Source organism: Rhinopithecus roxellana, chromosome 20, assembly GCF_007565055.1.
Source record: "Rhinopithecus roxellana isolate Shanxi Qingling chromosome 20, ASM756505v1, whole genome shotgun sequence".
Taxonomy (NCBI): domain Eukaryota; kingdom Metazoa; phylum Chordata; class Mammalia; order Primates; family Cercopithecidae; genus Rhinopithecus; species Rhinopithecus roxellana.
Window position 1 is genome coordinate 20,864,522 of NC_044568.1, and position 17,285 is coordinate 20,881,806.

Genomic DNA, 17,285 nt, shown 5'->3' on the forward strand with positions numbered 1-17,285 from the left:
GTAGCTCAAGCATTCTCTTCTCTCCTCTCCCCTCCCCTCCCCTCTTCTTTTTTTGAGATGGAGTTTCGCTCTTTTTGCCCAGCCTGGAGGGCAGTGGTGTGATCTCAGCTCACTGCAACCTCCACCTCTTGGATTCAAGCAATTCTCCCACCTCAGCCCCCCGAGTAGCTGGGATTATAGGCGCCCGCCACCACACCTGGCTAATTTTGTATTTTTAGTAGAGATGGGGTTTCTCCATGTTGGTCAGGCTGGTCTGAAACGCCTGACCTCAGGTGATCCGCTCGCCTCAGCCTCCCAAAGTGCTGGGATTACAGGCATGAGCCACTGCGCCTGGCCTCAAGCATTTTCATTTTAGGTGTGGAAGATTCTGGGTGGCAAGGTGTACACCTTGCAGCTGTTAGTTCCAAGGACGCTGGTGCTTACCTTGATGAATTCTGGTAGGCACTGGGGTTCCGGTGAAGAAGAGCTGGCCCTTCCCTCAGCTGGCCTGTGTGTTATGAGAGCATGTTGAAACAGACCCAGGAGTGACCGCTGCACGATGTGTAGAGACTGGCCTGAGTTTCAGCAGACAGGAGGGTGGACGCCTCGGGCTGGACAGGCTGGACTCCGCCCGTGGGTGTGGGTGAGGGAGCAGAGGTGGTTTGGGTGCCTGTGAGCGCTCTTTGCTCTAAATCATTGTTAATACAACATTTTCTTGTTTATAATATATTTGGTCATTTTATTTGCCGACTTGAAATCCCCTGGCTTCTTGTGGACTTGAGTACAGTTTGCATTTGGTGCATGTCCCTTCCTGACCTGGCCTCCTCCCTGTCATCTCAAGCCATCCTCTCTGTCCATCTCATTCCTGTAGCTAACTTCTTATTTGCCTTTCAAAAGTCAACCCAAGCTCTTCTCCATGCAGAAACTCCCTCTAATGTGCAGAAAGTACGCTCTCCTTCCCCCTCAGCCGGCTTTAGTTAGCACCTCATGTGACGACCATTGTGATAGCGGGGGAAAGCTGAGCAAAAAGACACCACCCCTTCCCCACGGGAGCTTCGCGTACATCTGGGCAGCCATGCAGTGACACTGCCCGCTGCCGCATGCTGGGAAGGAAAGCAGATGCTCACGGGGCTGGGCACACCAGACGTTGCAGAACCTCCTCCAGAAAGCCCTTTTCACTGCTCTTCCCCGGACCCCTCCTCTGCTGCTCTAGTGATCACTGCCGTGTCCTGTTGCTGTCAATGGACTCACACTGCCCCCACAGCTCTGCAGTGTCCGGAGAGCAGGGCCTGGGCTCACTGTGTGCCCACAGCACCTGGGCGCACCACGGCCCTTATTGCTGGTTGAAGGGGTGCTCCCTGGGAATGCGTTGGTCCTGCATCTGAGGCACGTAGGCTCACCTAAGAGGGAGGAGGTCCCCTGAGGAAGGAAGTTGCACAGGGCACACACAAGCTATTATAATTGTCAGGGATTTTCTGGAACTTACAGGAGGCAGCTGTAGACCCCACTGGAGTAATTTGGTGATATCTGAATATTTGGACAAAACAAGTTAAACTTTAGAGGGCCTGGAGCTATGGAACTGTTCTTTTTGTAACAAGTCAAGGGATGCTTAGGTGCTTCCCACAGCAGGTGTGCAGCCCACTGGACTCAGCTGCCGACTGAACCTGTGCCCCAGTCGTACTAGGACACGTGTGCTGGAAACTTAAGTATGTGGCGTCTGTTTCTAAGGTTTGTTTGTTTGTTTGTTTGTTTTTAAGGTCTTATGGTCTGATTCTTCAATAACATCAGTAACCAAATCTTCCTCTGAAGTGACTGAATTTATTTCAAAGGTAAGGTAATCACGGGCTCTTAAAAAATTAAAAGAATCACATTCCCCAGTGGCTGATGATACCACGGAGTAATTTCAGAGGCCATTGCCTTCAGCTAGCGAGCGAGCATGCGCAGGTGGGACCTCCTACCCAGCCACAGTGGAGTCCCAGGCCCGCTGCTAACATGAGTGTGGCCACAAGCACCGGATCGTGACCCCGCGGATCCCTCCTTCAGTTGTTGAGACTGAGATGATGCTGAGAGATGTGCCAGGCGTGAGTGACTGATGAGGACATTTGGTTTCTTTTGTTACTTTTCAGCCCCCCAGGTTTCCTTGGCAAAGGCTGGGGGAGAGACGCACACTCAGGTGGCTGGGTGGGTAGAGACTTCGCCTAGTTCTACCTTTATCTGTTTTTTTCTTCTCTTTTCTCTTTTCTTTTCTTCTTTTCCTTTTTTCTTTCTTTTTTTTTTTTGAGACCGGATCTTGCTCTCTGGCCCAGGCTGGGTTGTGGTGGTGCCATCACAGCTCACTGCAGTCTTGACCTCCTGGGGCTCAAGTGATCCTCCCACCTCAGCCTCCCCAGTAGCTGAGACCACAGGTGTACACCACCTTTATCTTTACAAATATCTGGTTCAGCAGATACCATTTGAGCAAAAAGTTCCACTACTAAATAAATGCATCTTTGCCTACATAAGCATGTGTACACACAGATGTAACTGCACACATGTTTAGGGCCCACTAGCCTGTGCTGTAGCGTGAACCATTGTCTTAGCCAGAGTGATGCATCTCAGGCATCACCTTTGTGAGTGGGATAACATATGTAAATGTCTCCAAAGACAGTTACGTTTTCATTATAAAGCCAAGGGCCTCATCCTGCAGGAGACTGTGGAGTGAGGATGATGTCTGATTACATTTATCTTTTTGGCCTCTCAGGCATTGAAGACCATGACAGTGCCACACCTTCAAGGGTAACACACCCCCCTGGGAATCTGCTTTTCCTTCTGTAGTGTTTCAAATACTAAATTTCCTCTCCTCTGTGCGTAGTTTCTCCTTTTGTTAAACACAGCTTCTCTGGACTCCACTCATGCTAGCTGGAACCTTGACCTCTCATTGGGCTTTTGTCTCAGTGGTTTTTTTTTTTCTTTTGAGATGGAGTCTGACTCTTGTCCAGACTGGAGTGCAGTGGTGCGATCTCGGCTCACTGCAGCCTCCACCTCCCGGGTTCTAGCAGTTCTCCTGCCTTAGTCTCCTGAGTCGCTGGGATCACAGGCGCACACCACCATGCCCAGCTAATTTTTTTTTTTTTTTTTTTAGTAGAGACAGAGTTTCACCATGTTGGCCAGGTTGGTCTCGAACTCCTGACCTCAGGTGATCTGCCCTCCTTGGCCTTCCAGAGTGCTGGGATTACAGGCGTGAGGCACCGCGCCTGGCCTAGTTTTGGAACATTCGTATCCATTTTCTCCTCAAGCATTTCTTCTGCTGCATCCTCCTCTCTCCTGGACTCAGGATGCACAAGCCTCAGACCCCTACTGCTGCCGCCCCACCGCTCTCCCACGCTTGTGCGTTTCTGTGTGCGCGTCTGGGTGGTTCCTGTGCCCGTTTCCACGCCAGCCGATTCCCTCAGCTCTGCCCAGGGTGCTGCGAAGCCTGTCCATGTACTCAAGTCCTCATTTCTGCTGCCAGAGGTTTCTTTTGTGTTTTTCCTCCTAGGTTTTCCATTTGGCGTGTTTATGAAGTTTCCATCTCTCTGCTGAAGTTCCCGTTTGTTCGTGCATGTTGTCATTTTCACTAGTTCCTTTAGTACGTCCGTCATAGCTGTTTAAAGTCCCTGTCACATAGGTCCCACTTCTGACTTATTTCTGAATCTGGTTCTAATGATTGCTTTATCCCTTGACAATAGTTTTTTTTCCCCCTTTATTAATTTTTTTTTGGTATGTCTTACAAATGTTGACCGAATGTCAGACGTGTTTAGATGACCGTGGAGCCGGAGGAGAGTGATATTCATGCCTGGAAAGGGTCAACACCTCTTCTGCCAGGCCCTTCGTGGGGTCCTGTAGGCCATCTGGGCAGGACGGAGCTGGCGCTGGGCTCTCTTGCTGTCACGGTGACCTGCAGGGCCTCTCCAGTAGAGGCAGCTGCTGCCTGAGCCTGGAGGGTTTTCTCCAGTGTTTTGCTTCACTCCCAGCTTTCAGCCGTCCCTGCAGGCCTGTGGCACACAGCAGGGCACTCTCTACCATCTTGACCCCTTTTCGGGGGTAGACCGCTGCTGCTTGTTTGCTGCCTGGTGCTGGGCTTGTGGGAGCAAGGGCCTTCTCCACTCTCACAGCCCAGCCTGATCCTGGGCAGGCCTGTGTGCCTGGGCTTCGGGGCGGCACTTCCTCAGCACTTTGCCCTCCCCAGCGGGAGCTGACCTCCTCCAGTGCCAGAGCACTTTTGCTTTTCCCCTTCGTCCAGGAGCAGCAGGTCTTGTGACTGGTGGCAGAGGAAGGGAAGTATTGCCCTTGCCCCACTCTTAAAAACTGGGGCTTTTGTTTGGGCTCTGAGGCCAGGAGCAATTTTTGTCTGTTCTGCCACATCTTAAGGGCTTTGCCTCAGATCCAGAGAGTGGTCCCGGGAATTGCACAAGGCCTGGTGCCTGGTCCCCAGGTGCCAGTGATGGGGCTCTCTCTGGCTCCTTCTGCGGAAAAGAACTTGGGAAAAAGGGTCCACTTGCCCCACCTGGGGCTCCAGCATTTCTGTTGGCCACATCGGCCTGTGGCAGTGTGTCCTTTTGAGCCTGTCTCTCCAGGCCTGCTGGTGTGGCAGGCCCCTGGCTTCTCATGGGGGCAGGTCCCATTTGAAGTTAAGTTGACCTGGTGGCCCCACAACTGTCAGATGAGCTCAAGGAATGTTGTGATTGTGCAGATTGTGAAGCTTTTCCTGATGTCACTGTGAGAGCGATGTTCTTTTGTGGCTTTCTGCACCCTATGTGGATGTGGGCCCCAGAATAGCTCTGACGGTAGGTGTAAATCATATCAGACCAGCAGGCGGCACCATGGAGCGCCTGCCCCAGGTTTTCCTGCAGTAGCGGAACTCTGTCGGATGGATCTGGACACACCTCCTCTGCCTTGTCCTCTCTTTCAGCTGTCTCAGCTCTACCCTGAAGAGAACTTGGAGAAACTCATTCCTTGCTTAGCTGGTCCGGATGCATTTTATGTGGAGCGAAACCACGTGGATCTGGACTCAGGCCTGAGGTGAGGCTCTTACCAGGTGCCCAGCGTGTCCAAAGCAGGCAGGGACAGGCTGGTCCCGTGGTCAATGTCATAGTCCTCCAAGGAGCTCTGGGAGGACGTGTGACCACCTGGACCTGGGTCTCTACTTGGCCTCTAGGGATTTCCATTAGTTCTGGAGGATTCCGGAGCCCTCAGTAAGCTAAGGGTGTTTCTGAGTGTATGAGGAAGGGAATTCCAGGGTGGGTCCCACCACTTCGTGGCCTTTGGCAGTCCTGTGAAATAATCCTGGGCTACTATTTCCATCTTGTAGTCCAAGGTTGAGACTATTCCCAGATAAAATTGGCGTCTCTTAAACAGTTTCTCTGGACCCTCAATTGTGTCTTGGTTCACGTGGCACACACAGTAACATGGCCTACCGGTTCCGTAAACATGCTGCTGCCGGTGCCCTGGGGACCATGTCCAAGCCCCTTTCTGGCTGATGGTGGGTGGCACTGATCTCGTGTCACAGGGCATGACTCCTGTCGTCGGCCTTGGTGACCATGGATGCAGCGTGGAGGGGAAGGGCTTGAAGAAGGAGTGGCAATCAGGCAAGAACTCAGTTGACTTAAAGCAGGAAGAATATGAGGCTGTGGCACTTCTGGGTTTTTTCCTCTAATAGATTAAAAATTAAATTGTTTTCTTTCAATGTGTCAGCAGGAATACCGTTTTCATGCTGATAAGACCACTTGTTTGCATTTTAGGTACCTGGCCTCATTACCTTCTCACGTGTTGAAAAATGACCATGTCAGGAGGTTTCTCAGTACTTCCTCTCCCCCCCAGCAGCTTCAGAGTCCAAGTGAGTTTATAAAATATGATTAAATAAAACAATTTTTTTTTTTTGAGACGGAGTCTTGCTCTCTCACCCAGGCTGGAATGCAGTGGCGCAATCTCGGCTCACTGCAAGCTCCGCCTTCCGGGTTCGCGCCATTCTCCTGCCTCAGCTTCCCAAGTAGCGGGGACTACAGGTGCACGCTGCCACACCCAGCTAATTTTTTGTAGTTTTAGTAGAGACGGGGTTTCACCGTGTTAGCCAGGATGGTCTTGATCTCCTGACCTTGTGATCCGCCCGCCTCGTCCTCCCAAAGTGCTGGGATTACAGACGTGAGCCACCGCGCCCGGCCAATTAAATAAAAATTTTTAAAAAATCAACAACAAAAAAACGGCTGGGCGCGGTGGCTCATGCTTGTAATTCCAGCACTTTGGGAGGCTGAGGCAGGTGGATCACCTGATGTTGGGAGTTCAAGACCAGCCTGACCAACATGGAGAAACCCTGTCTCTAGCAAAAATACAAAATTAGGCTGGGCGCGGTGGCTCACGCCTGTAATGCCAGCACTTTGGGAGGCTGAAGCAGGTGGATCACAAGGTCAGGAGTTCAAGAGCAGCCTGGCCAATATGGTGAAACCCCGTGTCTACTAAAAATACAAAAAAATTAGCTGGGCGTGGTGATGCATGCCTGTAGTCCCAGCTACTTGGGAGGCTGAGGCAGAAGAATCACTTGAACCCAGGAGGTGGAGGTTTTCCGTGAGCTGAGATCACGCCAACTGCACTCCAGCCTGGGTGACAGAGCAAGACTCCGTCTCCAAAATAAAATTTAAAAAAATACAAAATTAGCCAGGCATGGTGGCGGGTGCCTGTAATCCCAGCTACTCGGGAGGCTGAGGCAGGAGAATCACTTGAACCCGGGAGACAGAGGTTGCGGTGAGCCGAGATCACATCATTGCACTCCAGCCTGGGCAACAAGAGCAAATCACTGTCTCAAAAAAATAATAAAATAAAACAAATATTTTCATTGTCTATAAATTTTAATGGTATTTGTTTTTAAATTTATAGGTCCTGGCAACCCCTCCCTTTCTAAAGTAGGTACCGTGATGGGCGTGTCTGGAAGGTGAGAAATCTATGTAACCAGCACATTTCAAATAAGCATTTTACGAGGTTCTGTGTAAAGTTATTTCTAGAATTAAGTCATGCTCAAGTTGAGTCTTGGATGATATTGAGAAGAATTGGGTAGAGATGATTCAATTTACGATTTCCAAAAAAAAGAGTTCTCTGAGCCACTGGAATCAGAATTCTCAGGGACTCCTCCCCAGTGCAAGGTCCTGGGCCCCATCCCAGACCTAGGAAACCAGAATTTCCTAGAACCTGGCTGTGAGAAGCCTGCTCCCGGAAGAATAGGGTCATGTTCCTGAGGAGCGTCCTCTGTCAGCACGGGCCCTGGGGGCTGTAGTCGCATGCCGGCAACATAGAGGCTCCCCATCGTCACTGACAGTGAGGGGGGCTGTCACAGATAGGTGCACACACACCCCAAAAGGGAGTCTCGTGGAGATGTAGTCTGGGTGCAAGGTCTCGAGGAGCATACTGGCATCCTCCTGGTGTCGGGGTGGGGTAAGCGCCCAGTCGGCGGGTGTGACTTTGCAGTTAAGGAGCAAGGCCAGAGTGGAGTGCTGGTCACGCCTTCTAGATGTCTACGTTTTACTCTTCTAAGAAAATTGTATTTGAATATTAAAGATTTAGTAGTCTATTTTGATTTATGATTTATCAGTGTCATCTGTGACTCAGAAGTAACACAAATACTGGAGTAGCATGTTTTTAAAAAATACAAGTAACAGAAACTTAGCAGCTAAACCAGAAGTCTGGTGATGACAGATACATACACATACATAATACACGTGTGTGCAAACAAGTAGATACTCCTCAGCACAGGCAGAGGCCTATGTGTGTATCTGCACAGCTGCCTGTATGCACATCTGTGCACAGGCATGCACTACAGAAATCTTAGCTGCAGAAAGGTGGTTGGGGAGGGAGGGCAGTCATAGCACACCAGTGTCTGCAGTTCAGGGTGGCCTGTGACAGCAGGGCAGGCCAAGAGGCAGAGGCTGGCACAGAAAGGCCTAGAAGTGAGGTCTTTGGTGGAGTCTGTGGTTGTGGAAGCAGCCACAGTCTCTCTGTGCCCCTGTCCCACAGGCCTGTGTGTGGAGTGGCTGGTATCCCGTCCTCGCAGAGCGGAGCCCAGCACCATGGGCAGCACCCGGCCGGCTCAGCCACCCCCTTGCCCCACTGCTCCCATGCGGGCAGCGCGGGCTCAGCCCTGGCCTACCGGACCCAGATGGACACATCGCCTGCCATCCTCATGCCTTCCAGTCTGCAGACCCCTCAGACCCAGGAGCAGAACGGGATTCTAGACTGGCTTAGAAAACTGCGTTTGCACAAGTATTACCCCGTCTTTAAGCAGCTCTCCATGGAGAAGGTATGCCTGGCTGGCCATACAGATTCTTTTCTCAAGACCTCCCTGGGGGAATTGAGTTTCCAAAACCAACACAAGGTGGAAGAAGTAGGGAGGCCGAGGCACACCGCCTGTTCTTACAGGGGACAGTGAGTGGGCTTTGCAGAGGCCGCCTGCAGCTGCAGCCAGACAAACAGGACATGTTGTAAACAGACAGCTTTTCTAGATGCTTCCAGTTCACAAACTAGATGCTCTCCGTGACATGAGGGACAGTCCATCCCCAGAGCCCTGCTGTGGACAGAAATCCTGACCTCTGGCACGGTGCCCCTTTTAGACATCTTTTGGCATAGCTGGCGCAGACGCTGTGGCGGGCCAGATCTAGAGGAATGGGTGCATTTTACATCTTCCAAGCAGTCATACCTAGAGAATTCTTATGAGAAACATGTTTTCACTGTTAAAAAAATTCTGAGATTTCTTAAGTCTTGATGTCACTGATAAAACTAGATTAAACCCATTCAAGGTATTTGAACTCTGTGCTCCCTCTGCTGGGCAAACCGGCTTGGTGGCTTTTATCTATGTAAAAATTTCATTTCTCAAAAAATCTACAATTGAACCTAGAAATCAAGCTTTTACTACATAGTTAAATCCAAACTGTAAGTATATTTGTAATACCCTCTGTTTAGGGTTTGTGAATCCTTTTTTTTTTTTTTTTTGGAGATGGAGTCTCGCACTGTCACCCAGGCTGGAGTACAATGGTGTGATCTCGGCTCCCTGCAACCTCCACCTCCTGGGTTCAAGCAATTCTCCTGCCTCAGCCTCCTGAGTAGCTGGGATTACAGGTGTCCGCCACCACACCTGGCTAATATTTTATATTTTTAGTAGAAACAGGGTTTCACGGCCGGGCGCGGTGGCTCAAGCCTGTAATCCCAGCACTTTGGGAGGCCGAGACGGGCGGATCACGAGGTCAGGAGATCGAGACCATCCTGGCTAACACGTTGAAACCCCATCTCTACTAAAAATACAAAAAATTAGCCGGGCGAGGTGGCGGGCGCCTGTGGTCCCAGCTACTCGGGAGGCTGAGGCAGGAGAATGGCGTGAACCTGGGAGGCGGAGCTTGCAGTGAGCTGAGATCCGGCCACTGCACTCCAGCCCAGGCGACAAAGCAAGACTCCGTCTCAAAAAAAAAAAAAAGAAACAGGGTTTCACTATGTTGACCAGGCTAGTCTCGAACTCCTGACTCATAATCCCCTGCCTCAGTCTCCCACAGTGCTGGGATTACAGGCATGAGCCACCGTGCCTGGCCAAGGATTTGTGAATCTTAAAAGGCAGAGATTTTACTAACCTTGTTCATAATTAGTTTTAAATGTTTTATTCTTATGTTTGCATTGAGATGGCCTAAATCACAAATCGTGTTAGGAAATAACATGAAAAGTAGAGGCTGGTGTGTTTGTGTAGCACCAGCCTGCGCAATGGAGTAGCCACACAACCATTCAGTGTGGATGGTATCTGCTTTTCTGGATCACTTGCTACCTGACAAAGTTGCTATCATCCCTGGCCGGGCGTGGTGGCTCACGCCTGTAATCCCGGCACTTTGGGAGCCCAAGGCAGGTGGATCATCTCAGGTCAGGAGTTCAAGACAAGCCTGGCCAACATGGTGAAACCCCGTCTCTACTAAAAATACAAAAATTAGCCGGACGTGGTGGCGGGTGCCTGTAACCCCAGCTACTCGGGAGGCTGAGGCAGAGAATTGCTTGAACCCGGGAGGCGGAGGTTGCAGTGAGCCAAGATCGCACCACTGCACTCCAGCCTGGGTGACAGAGTGAGACTCCGTCCCAAAAAAAAAAAAAAACAGACCATCCCGCAGAGGGTGGTGAGTTCTGAAGGGACTGCGTTATGATGGGGCTGTCCTGGGGAGGGAGGGTGGCACGCATCATAACTCGCATCTCCATGGCGGTTGCAACTGTGATTGTGTGAGATGTTTTCTTTAGTCACCTGCCCCCAAGCATGTACCTGCTGGTATGTACTCGCAGAGCAGAGGGCAAGTGGGTGCCTTTGGCGGAGCCAGCAGCCTGTGAGGTGGTGCACCCATCTACACGGCCTGCACAGAAGGTGCCTTAGAGGGGCTGGGGACACTCTTGCTCAGAACCATGTCTTGGAGTTGAACCGTTGACACCAAGTCATTTAGCAAGTAAACGGTCTAGGATTCCCCAGCCTGTGACTGCCGAATTCCCCTGGGTCTGTTTGCATATATCCCAGAGGTAGAATAAATGTACTGAATTCAACTCCAAGTTCTTTGTTCTCAGAGTCCTACTTACGTCTCAGTAACTTTGTAATTTGTTTTTTCTGTGAAAGTTTTTGAGCCTTACTGAAGAAGATCTGAATAAATTTGAGTCTCTCACCATGGGAGCAAAGAAGAAGCTCAAGACCCAGCTGGAGCTGGAAAAGTGAGTGCGAAGTGGGTTTTGGAACCTGCATTTATTTCCATTTCTCACGGGCCAAATGGAGTGCTAGGGCTTCCCGTGCTAAATACCAGTGATTGGATTACTTTCTCTTGCTGATCCAGTCCTTAGTCACGCTTTTATTTATTTATTTCATTTATTTTATTTTATTTTTTTTGAGATGGAGTCTCGCTCTGTCGTGCCCAGGCTGGAGTGCGGTGGTGCAATCTTGTCTCACTGCAACCTCTGCCTCTCAGGTTCAAGCGATTCTCTTGCCTCAGTCTCCCCAGTAGCTGGGATTACAGGCACATGCCACCACGCCCAGCTAATTTTTTGTATTTTTAGCAGAGACGGGGTTTTACCATATTGGCCAGGCTGATCTCGAACTCCCAACCTCAGGTGATCTGCCCATCTCGGCCTCCCAAAGTGCTGGGATTACAGGCTTGAGCCACTGCGCCCGGCCTAGTCATGCTTTTAAAGTTCTACAAATGTGTCTTAGGTTTGACAGGAAAGGACCTTTATAGTAAATTTGACCAATCAGAATGATTTCCTTCCTTGCCTTGATGGTCTGGAGGGAATTGCCCTGTGGTGTGGAGTAGGCCCGCCTCGAAGCTGCGTGTGAAGCCGCACCGGGAGGCGGTGCTCACTTGTTCCTGTGCTTGATTATTTCACAGGGAGAAGTCAGAGAGACGGTGTCTGAACCCCTCGGCGCCGTCGCTGGTCACCAGCAGTGGTGTGGCTCGAGTGCCCCCCACCAGCCACGTTGGGCCCGTGCAGTCGGGGCGGGGCAGCCATGCAGCAGGTGAACAAGGGTGTGCTGGGCAGTGGGTTACTCACACACAGGGAGGGCCGGTGTGCTGGGCAGGTGGGTTACTCACACACAGGGAGGGCCGGTGTGCTGGGCAGGTGGGCTACTCACACACAGGGAGGGCCGGTGTGCTGGGCAGGTGGGCTACTCACACAGGAGGGCCGGTGTGCTGGGCAGGTGGGCTACTCACACACAGGGAGGGCCGGTGTGCTGGGCAGGGGGCTACTCACACACAGGGAGGGCCGGTGTGCTGGGCAGGTGGGCTACTCACACACAGGGAGGGCCGGTGTGCTGGGCAGGTGGGCTACTCACACACAGGGAGGGCCGGTGTGCTGGGCAGGTGGGCTACTCACACACAGGGAGGGCCGGTGTGCTGGGCAGGTGGGCTACTCACACACAGGGAGGGCCGGTGTGCTGGGCAGGTGGGCTACTCACACACAGGGAGGGCCGGTGTGCTGGGCAGGTGGGCTACTCACACACAGGGAGGGCCGGTGTGCTGGGCAGGTGGGCTACTCACACACAGGGAGGGCCGGTGTGCTGGGCAGGTGGGCTACTCACACACAGGGAGGGCCGGTGTGCTGGGCAGGTGGGCTACTCACACACAGGGAGGGCCGGTGTGCTGGGCAGGTGGGCTACTCACACACAGGGAGGGCCGGTGTGCTGGGCAGGTGGGCTACTCACACACAGGGAGGGCCGGTGTGCTGGGCAGGTGGGCTACTCACACACAGGGAGGGCCGGTGTGCTGGGCAGGTGGGTTACTCACACACAGGGAGGGCCGGTGTGCTGGGCAGGTGGGTTACTCACACACAGGGAGGGCCGGTGTGCTGGGCAGGTGGGTTACTCACACACAGGGAGGGCCGGTGTGCTGGGCAGGTGGGTACTCACACACAGGGAGGGGGGGTGTGCTGGGCAGGTGGGCTACTCACACACAGGGAGGGCCGGTGTGCTGGGCAGGTGGGCTACTCACACACAGGGAGGGCCGGTGTGCTGGGCAGGTGGGCTACTCACACACAGGGAGGGCCGGTGTGCTGGGCAGGTGGGCTACTCACACACAGGGAGGGCCGGTGTGCTGGGCAGGTGGGTTACTCACACACAGGGAGGGCCGGTGTGCTGGGCAGGTGGGTTACTCACACACAGGGAGGGCCGGTGTGCTGGGCAGGTGGGTTACTCACACACAGGGAGGGCCGGTGTGCTGGGCAGGTGGGTTACTCACACACAGGGAGGGCCGGTGTGCTGGGCAGGTGGGTTACTCACACACAGGGAGGGCCGGTGTGCTGGGCAGGTGGGTTACTCACACACAGGGAGGGCCGGGTGTGCTGGGCAGGTGGGCTACTCACACACAGGGAGGGCCGGTGTGCTGGGCAGGTGGGCTACTCACACACAGGGAGGGCCGGTGTGCTGGGCAGGTGGGCTACTCACACACAGGGAGGGCCGGTGTGCTGGGCAGGTGGGCTACTCACACACAGGGAGGGCCGGTGTGCTGGGCAGGTGGGCTACTCACACACAGGGAGGGCCGCGTGTGTGCTGGGCAGGTGGGCTACTCACACACAGGGAGGGCCGGTGTGCTGGGCAGGTGGGCTACTCACACACAGGGAGGGCCGGTGTGCTGGGCAGGTGGGCTACTCACACACAGGGAGGGCCGGTGTGCTGGGCAGGTGGGCTACTCACACACAGGGAGGGCCGGTGTGCTGGGCAGGTGGGCTACTCACACACAGGGAGGGCCGGTGTGCTGGGCAGGTGGGCTACTCACACACAGGGAGGGCCGTGTGTGCTGGGCAGGTGGGCTACTCACACACAGGGAGGGCCGGTGTGCTGCGGGAGGGCCGGTGTGCTGGGCAGGTGGGCTACTCACACACAGGGAGGGCCGGTGTGCTGGGCAGGTGGGCTACTGGGCCGGTGTGCTGGGCAGGTCACACACAGGGAGGGCCGGACTGTGCTGGGCAGGTGTGGGCACTCACACACAGGGAGGGACGGTGGCTGGCAGGTGGGGCTACTCACACACAGGGAGGGAGGCCGGTGTGCTGGGCAGTGCTACTACACACAGGGAGTGCCGGTGTGCTGGGGCAGGTGGGGCTACTCACACACAGGGAGGGCCGGTGTGCTGGGCAGGTGGGCTACTCACACACAGGGAGGGCCGGTGTGCTGGGCAGGTGGGCTACTCACACACAGGGAGGGCCGGTTGTGCTGGCAGGTGGGCTACTCACACACAGGAGGGCCGGTGTGCTGGGCAGGTGGGCTACTCACACACAGGAGGGCCGTGTGCTGGGCAGGTGGGCTACTCACACACAGGGAGGGCCGGTGTGCTGGGCAGGTGGGCTACTCACACACAGGGAGGGCCGGTGTGCTGGGCAGGTGGGCTACTCACACACAGGGAGGGCCGGTGTGCTGGGCAGGTGGGCTACTCACACACAGGGAGGGCCGGTGTGCTGGGCAGGTGGGCTACTCACACACAGGGAGGGCCGGTGTGCTGGGCAGGTGGGCTACTCACACACAGGGAGGGCCGGTGTGCTGGGCAGGTGGGCTACTCACACACAGGGAGGGCCGGTGTGCTGGGCAGGTGGGCTACTCACACACAGGGAGGGCCGGTGTGCTGGGCAGGTGGGCTACTCACACACAGGGAGGGCCGGTGTGCTGGGCAGGTGGGCTACTCACACACAGGGAGGGCCGGTGTGCTGGGCAGGTGGGCTACTCACACACAGGGAGGGCCGGTGTGCTGGCAGGTGGGCTACTCACACACAGGGAGGGCCGGTGTGCTGGGCAGGTGGGCTACTCACACACAGGGAGGGCCGGTGTGCTGGGCAGGTGGGTTACTCACACACAGGGAGGGCCTTGTGTTCTTTGTGATCATTAAACTTCAAATCACACCTATTTGACTTTTACATTTGTGAGTCTTTATACTCATTTTCCATTATTTTAACTATTATAGTCTCTGCCATAAGAAAATCGAAGGGACAGTTGGCTTAGGAGCTAGAGGGCAGTCACCTCTCTGAAGTTGCTTGGGCAAAAGGATCAGGTCCAGAAACTGCCACAGTGAGAGCGAGTGTGTAGGGTGAGCAGAAATGAGATGGGAGTAGCCTGCCTCCCTTCCCAGGACTGGTGCCCACAGGCCACGTTTAAGTCAGTGCCTTTTTGTTGACCCATCGGTGACATGGTTCTCCACGGACCTTCCTGCTCTAGGGGACCCTCAATCTCCGCAATTTGGTTTTCATCCTCCCCTCTGAGAAAGGGTGGGACACCTGGCGCGCTTGCTCTGTTGTCTCACGAGAGGAGCCAGGTTTTCTTGACAGTAGAAATAGCAGGAGGAGCAGCGGCTTGGGAGAGGAAAAAAAAAAAAAACCTGCCAGGATGGATTTTAAGTGGTGATTTGACTGAAAAGATCTCCGTGACTCGGCGGGCCTCATGAGAGGGGGCGTGGCATAGTGTTGTGATGGTTCCTGGTGGTGCGCTGGGGGTTCCCTTCACAGGGCTTTGTTCTGGGGTTGATGGTGGGGTCAGGTAGGGCCCTTGCTGAGGGAGTGTTGAGTAGCACTGCCATTTGAATCTCTGCTGCATCCGTCATCGTGTGGCCTGGGCCGGCATGTTCTTTTTCTGAGTCTTAAGAGCCCTGCGTGCCCCTGGAAGGAGCACCCGCCGACAGTGTGATGCAGGGCACGGGGCGGGGCTGAGCTGCAGGGGCACTGGCTGATGGCCGCTCCTCTGGCCCTTTTCTGCAGAGCTGCGGGTGGAAGTGGAGCAGCCTCATCACCAGCTGCCCCGGGAAGGCAGCTCCTCCGAGTACTCCAGCTCCTCCTCCAGCCCCATGGGGGTGCAGGCCCGGGAAGAGAGCTCCGACAGCGCCGAAGAGAATGACAGACGTAAGGGCACGTGCGCGCCGCTGGCTCCACCTGGCCCGGGTGTGGAATGGCACTGACCACTCTGTTTCCCTCTCTAGGTGTGGAGATTCACTTGGAGAGCTCCGACAAGGAGAAGCCGGTGATGCTCCTGAATCACTTCACTTCCAGTTCCGCCAGACCCACGGCCCAGGTTCTCCCTGTGCAGAATGAGGCCAGCTCCAATCCATCAGGCCACCACCCCCTGCCCCCACAGATGCTGAGCACAGCCTCACACATCGCACCCATCCGCATGCTGAATTCCGTGCACAAGCCGGAAAGAGGCAGCGCGGACATGAAGCTCCTCTCGTCTTCTGTGCACTCACTTTTGTCTCTAGAAGAAAGGAATAAAGGATCTGGACCAAGAAGCAGCATGAAGGTGGACAAGAGCTTTGGCAGCGCCATGATGGACGTGCTGCCCGCGTCTGCACCCCACCAGCCTGTGCAGGTCCTCTCTGGGCTTTCAGAGAGCAGCTCCATGTCACCCACGGTCTCCTTTGGTCCCCGGGCCAAAGTCGTGCATGCATCCACACTGGACAGGGTGCTGAAGACAGCACAGCAACCAGCCCTGGTGGTGGAGACCAGCACGGCCGCCACAGGGACGCCCAGCACAGTCCTCCACGCCGCCCGTCCGCCCATCAAACTACTGCTGTCGTCATCTGTTCCTGCTGATTCTGCCATTTCTGGGCAAACCTCCTGTCCTAATAATGTGCAAATAAGTGTGCCCCCTGCAATAATAAACCCCCGGACTGCTCTGTATACAGCCAACACCAAAGTTGCCTTTTCTGCAATGAGCAGTATGCCAGTGGGCCCCCTGCAGGGTGGCTTCTGTGCAAACAGCAACACTGCCTCTCCCAGCAGCCACCCCTCCACGTCCTTTGCCAACATGGCCACGTTGCCCAGCTGCCCAGCCCCCAGCTCCAGCCCGGCGCTGTCCTCCGTCCCTGAAAGCAGTTTCTATAGCAGCAGTGGTGGTGGCGGCTCCACAGGAAACATTCCTGCCTCGAATCCGAACCACCACCACCACCACCACCATCAGCAGCCCCCGGCACCCCCGCAGCCCGCCCCACCCCCGCCGGGCTGCATCGTGTGCACGTCCTGTGGCTGCAGTGGCAGCTGCGGCTCAAGTGGCCTGACTGTCAGCTACGCCAACTACTTCCAGCACCCGTTCTCCGGTCCGTCCGTGTTCACCTTCCCGTTCTTGCCCTTCAGTCCCATGTGCAGCAGCGGCTACGTCAGCGCCCAGCAGTACGGCGGTGGCTCCACCTTCCCTGTGGTACACGCCCCCTACAGCAGCAGTGGGACCCCAGACCCTGTCCTGAGCGGGCAGTCCACGTTTGCCGTGCCAGCCATGCAGAACTTCATGGCGGGGACAGCAGGGGTGTACCAGACCCAAGGACTGGTGGGCAGTAGCAACGGTTCCAGTCACAAAAAGAGCGGGAACCTATCTTGTTACAACTGCGGGGCCACTGGTCACCGCGCCCAGGACTGCAAACAGCCGTCCATGGACTTCAACCGGCCAGGTAAGCGCGCGCCATGGCCGCGCCCACCAGGCTCCCGCAGGACCAATGCACACAAATGCTTGGTTTTTATGAAGAGTAAAATTATTTCTTTGTAAAGCAAATAATTTTTCGAATGCTTTTTGAAAGCGCGTGGAAAGCTTCATGATAGGCTGTGAGGTCCCCAGAAGGGCTGCTGTTGGGTGTGAAACGGTCATGATGATTTCAGACGGCCTCTTGTTCTAGAAGGTGCTTAGGCAGTGTGGACAGGGCCTCCCTGGGCTGCCATGTCTTGCTTCGAGCCCGGAGCGCGAGCGTGAGGGATTCAGTGCTACCCCCTGGCTTACACTGGGTCTCAGGCTGCGGTGCCTCCTCAGTCTGGACCCTCTGGGGTGGGGCTCGCTGTCCCCTCTG

General features: G+C 54.8%; 1 protein-coding gene across 4 annotated transcripts in view; it reads left to right on the forward strand.

Annotated features, from left to right (window-relative positions):
- Positions 1-17,285, forward strand: part of ZCCHC14 (zinc finger CCHC-type containing 14) — a 90,460-nt gene that overhangs the window by 67,975 nt on the left and 5,200 nt on the right. For 2 of the 4 annotated variants that reach the window (XR_747054.2, XM_010355591.2), the window contains exons 4-12: positions 1,737-1,808; positions 4,910-5,019; positions 5,739-5,833; positions 6,868-6,922; positions 7,999-8,281; positions 10,610-10,701; positions 11,370-11,497; positions 15,217-15,357; positions 15,435-16,895. Coding sequence is in view for 3 of the 4 variants with exons in the window: in XM_010355591.2 (XP_010353893.2) it covers positions 1,737-1,808; positions 4,910-5,019; positions 5,739-5,833; positions 6,868-6,922; positions 7,999-8,281; positions 10,610-10,701; positions 11,370-11,497; positions 15,217-15,357; positions 15,435-16,895 (2,437 nt within the window). In the remaining variant the exon portion in view is untranslated. Of the gene's footprint in view, positions 1-1,736; positions 1,809-4,909; positions 5,020-5,738; positions 5,834-6,867; positions 6,923-7,998; positions 8,282-10,609; positions 10,702-11,369; positions 11,498-15,216; positions 15,358-15,434; positions 16,997-17,285 lie in introns of those variants that run through there. The other 2 variants (XM_010355590.2, XM_030924832.1) reach the window with 2 other exon arrangements.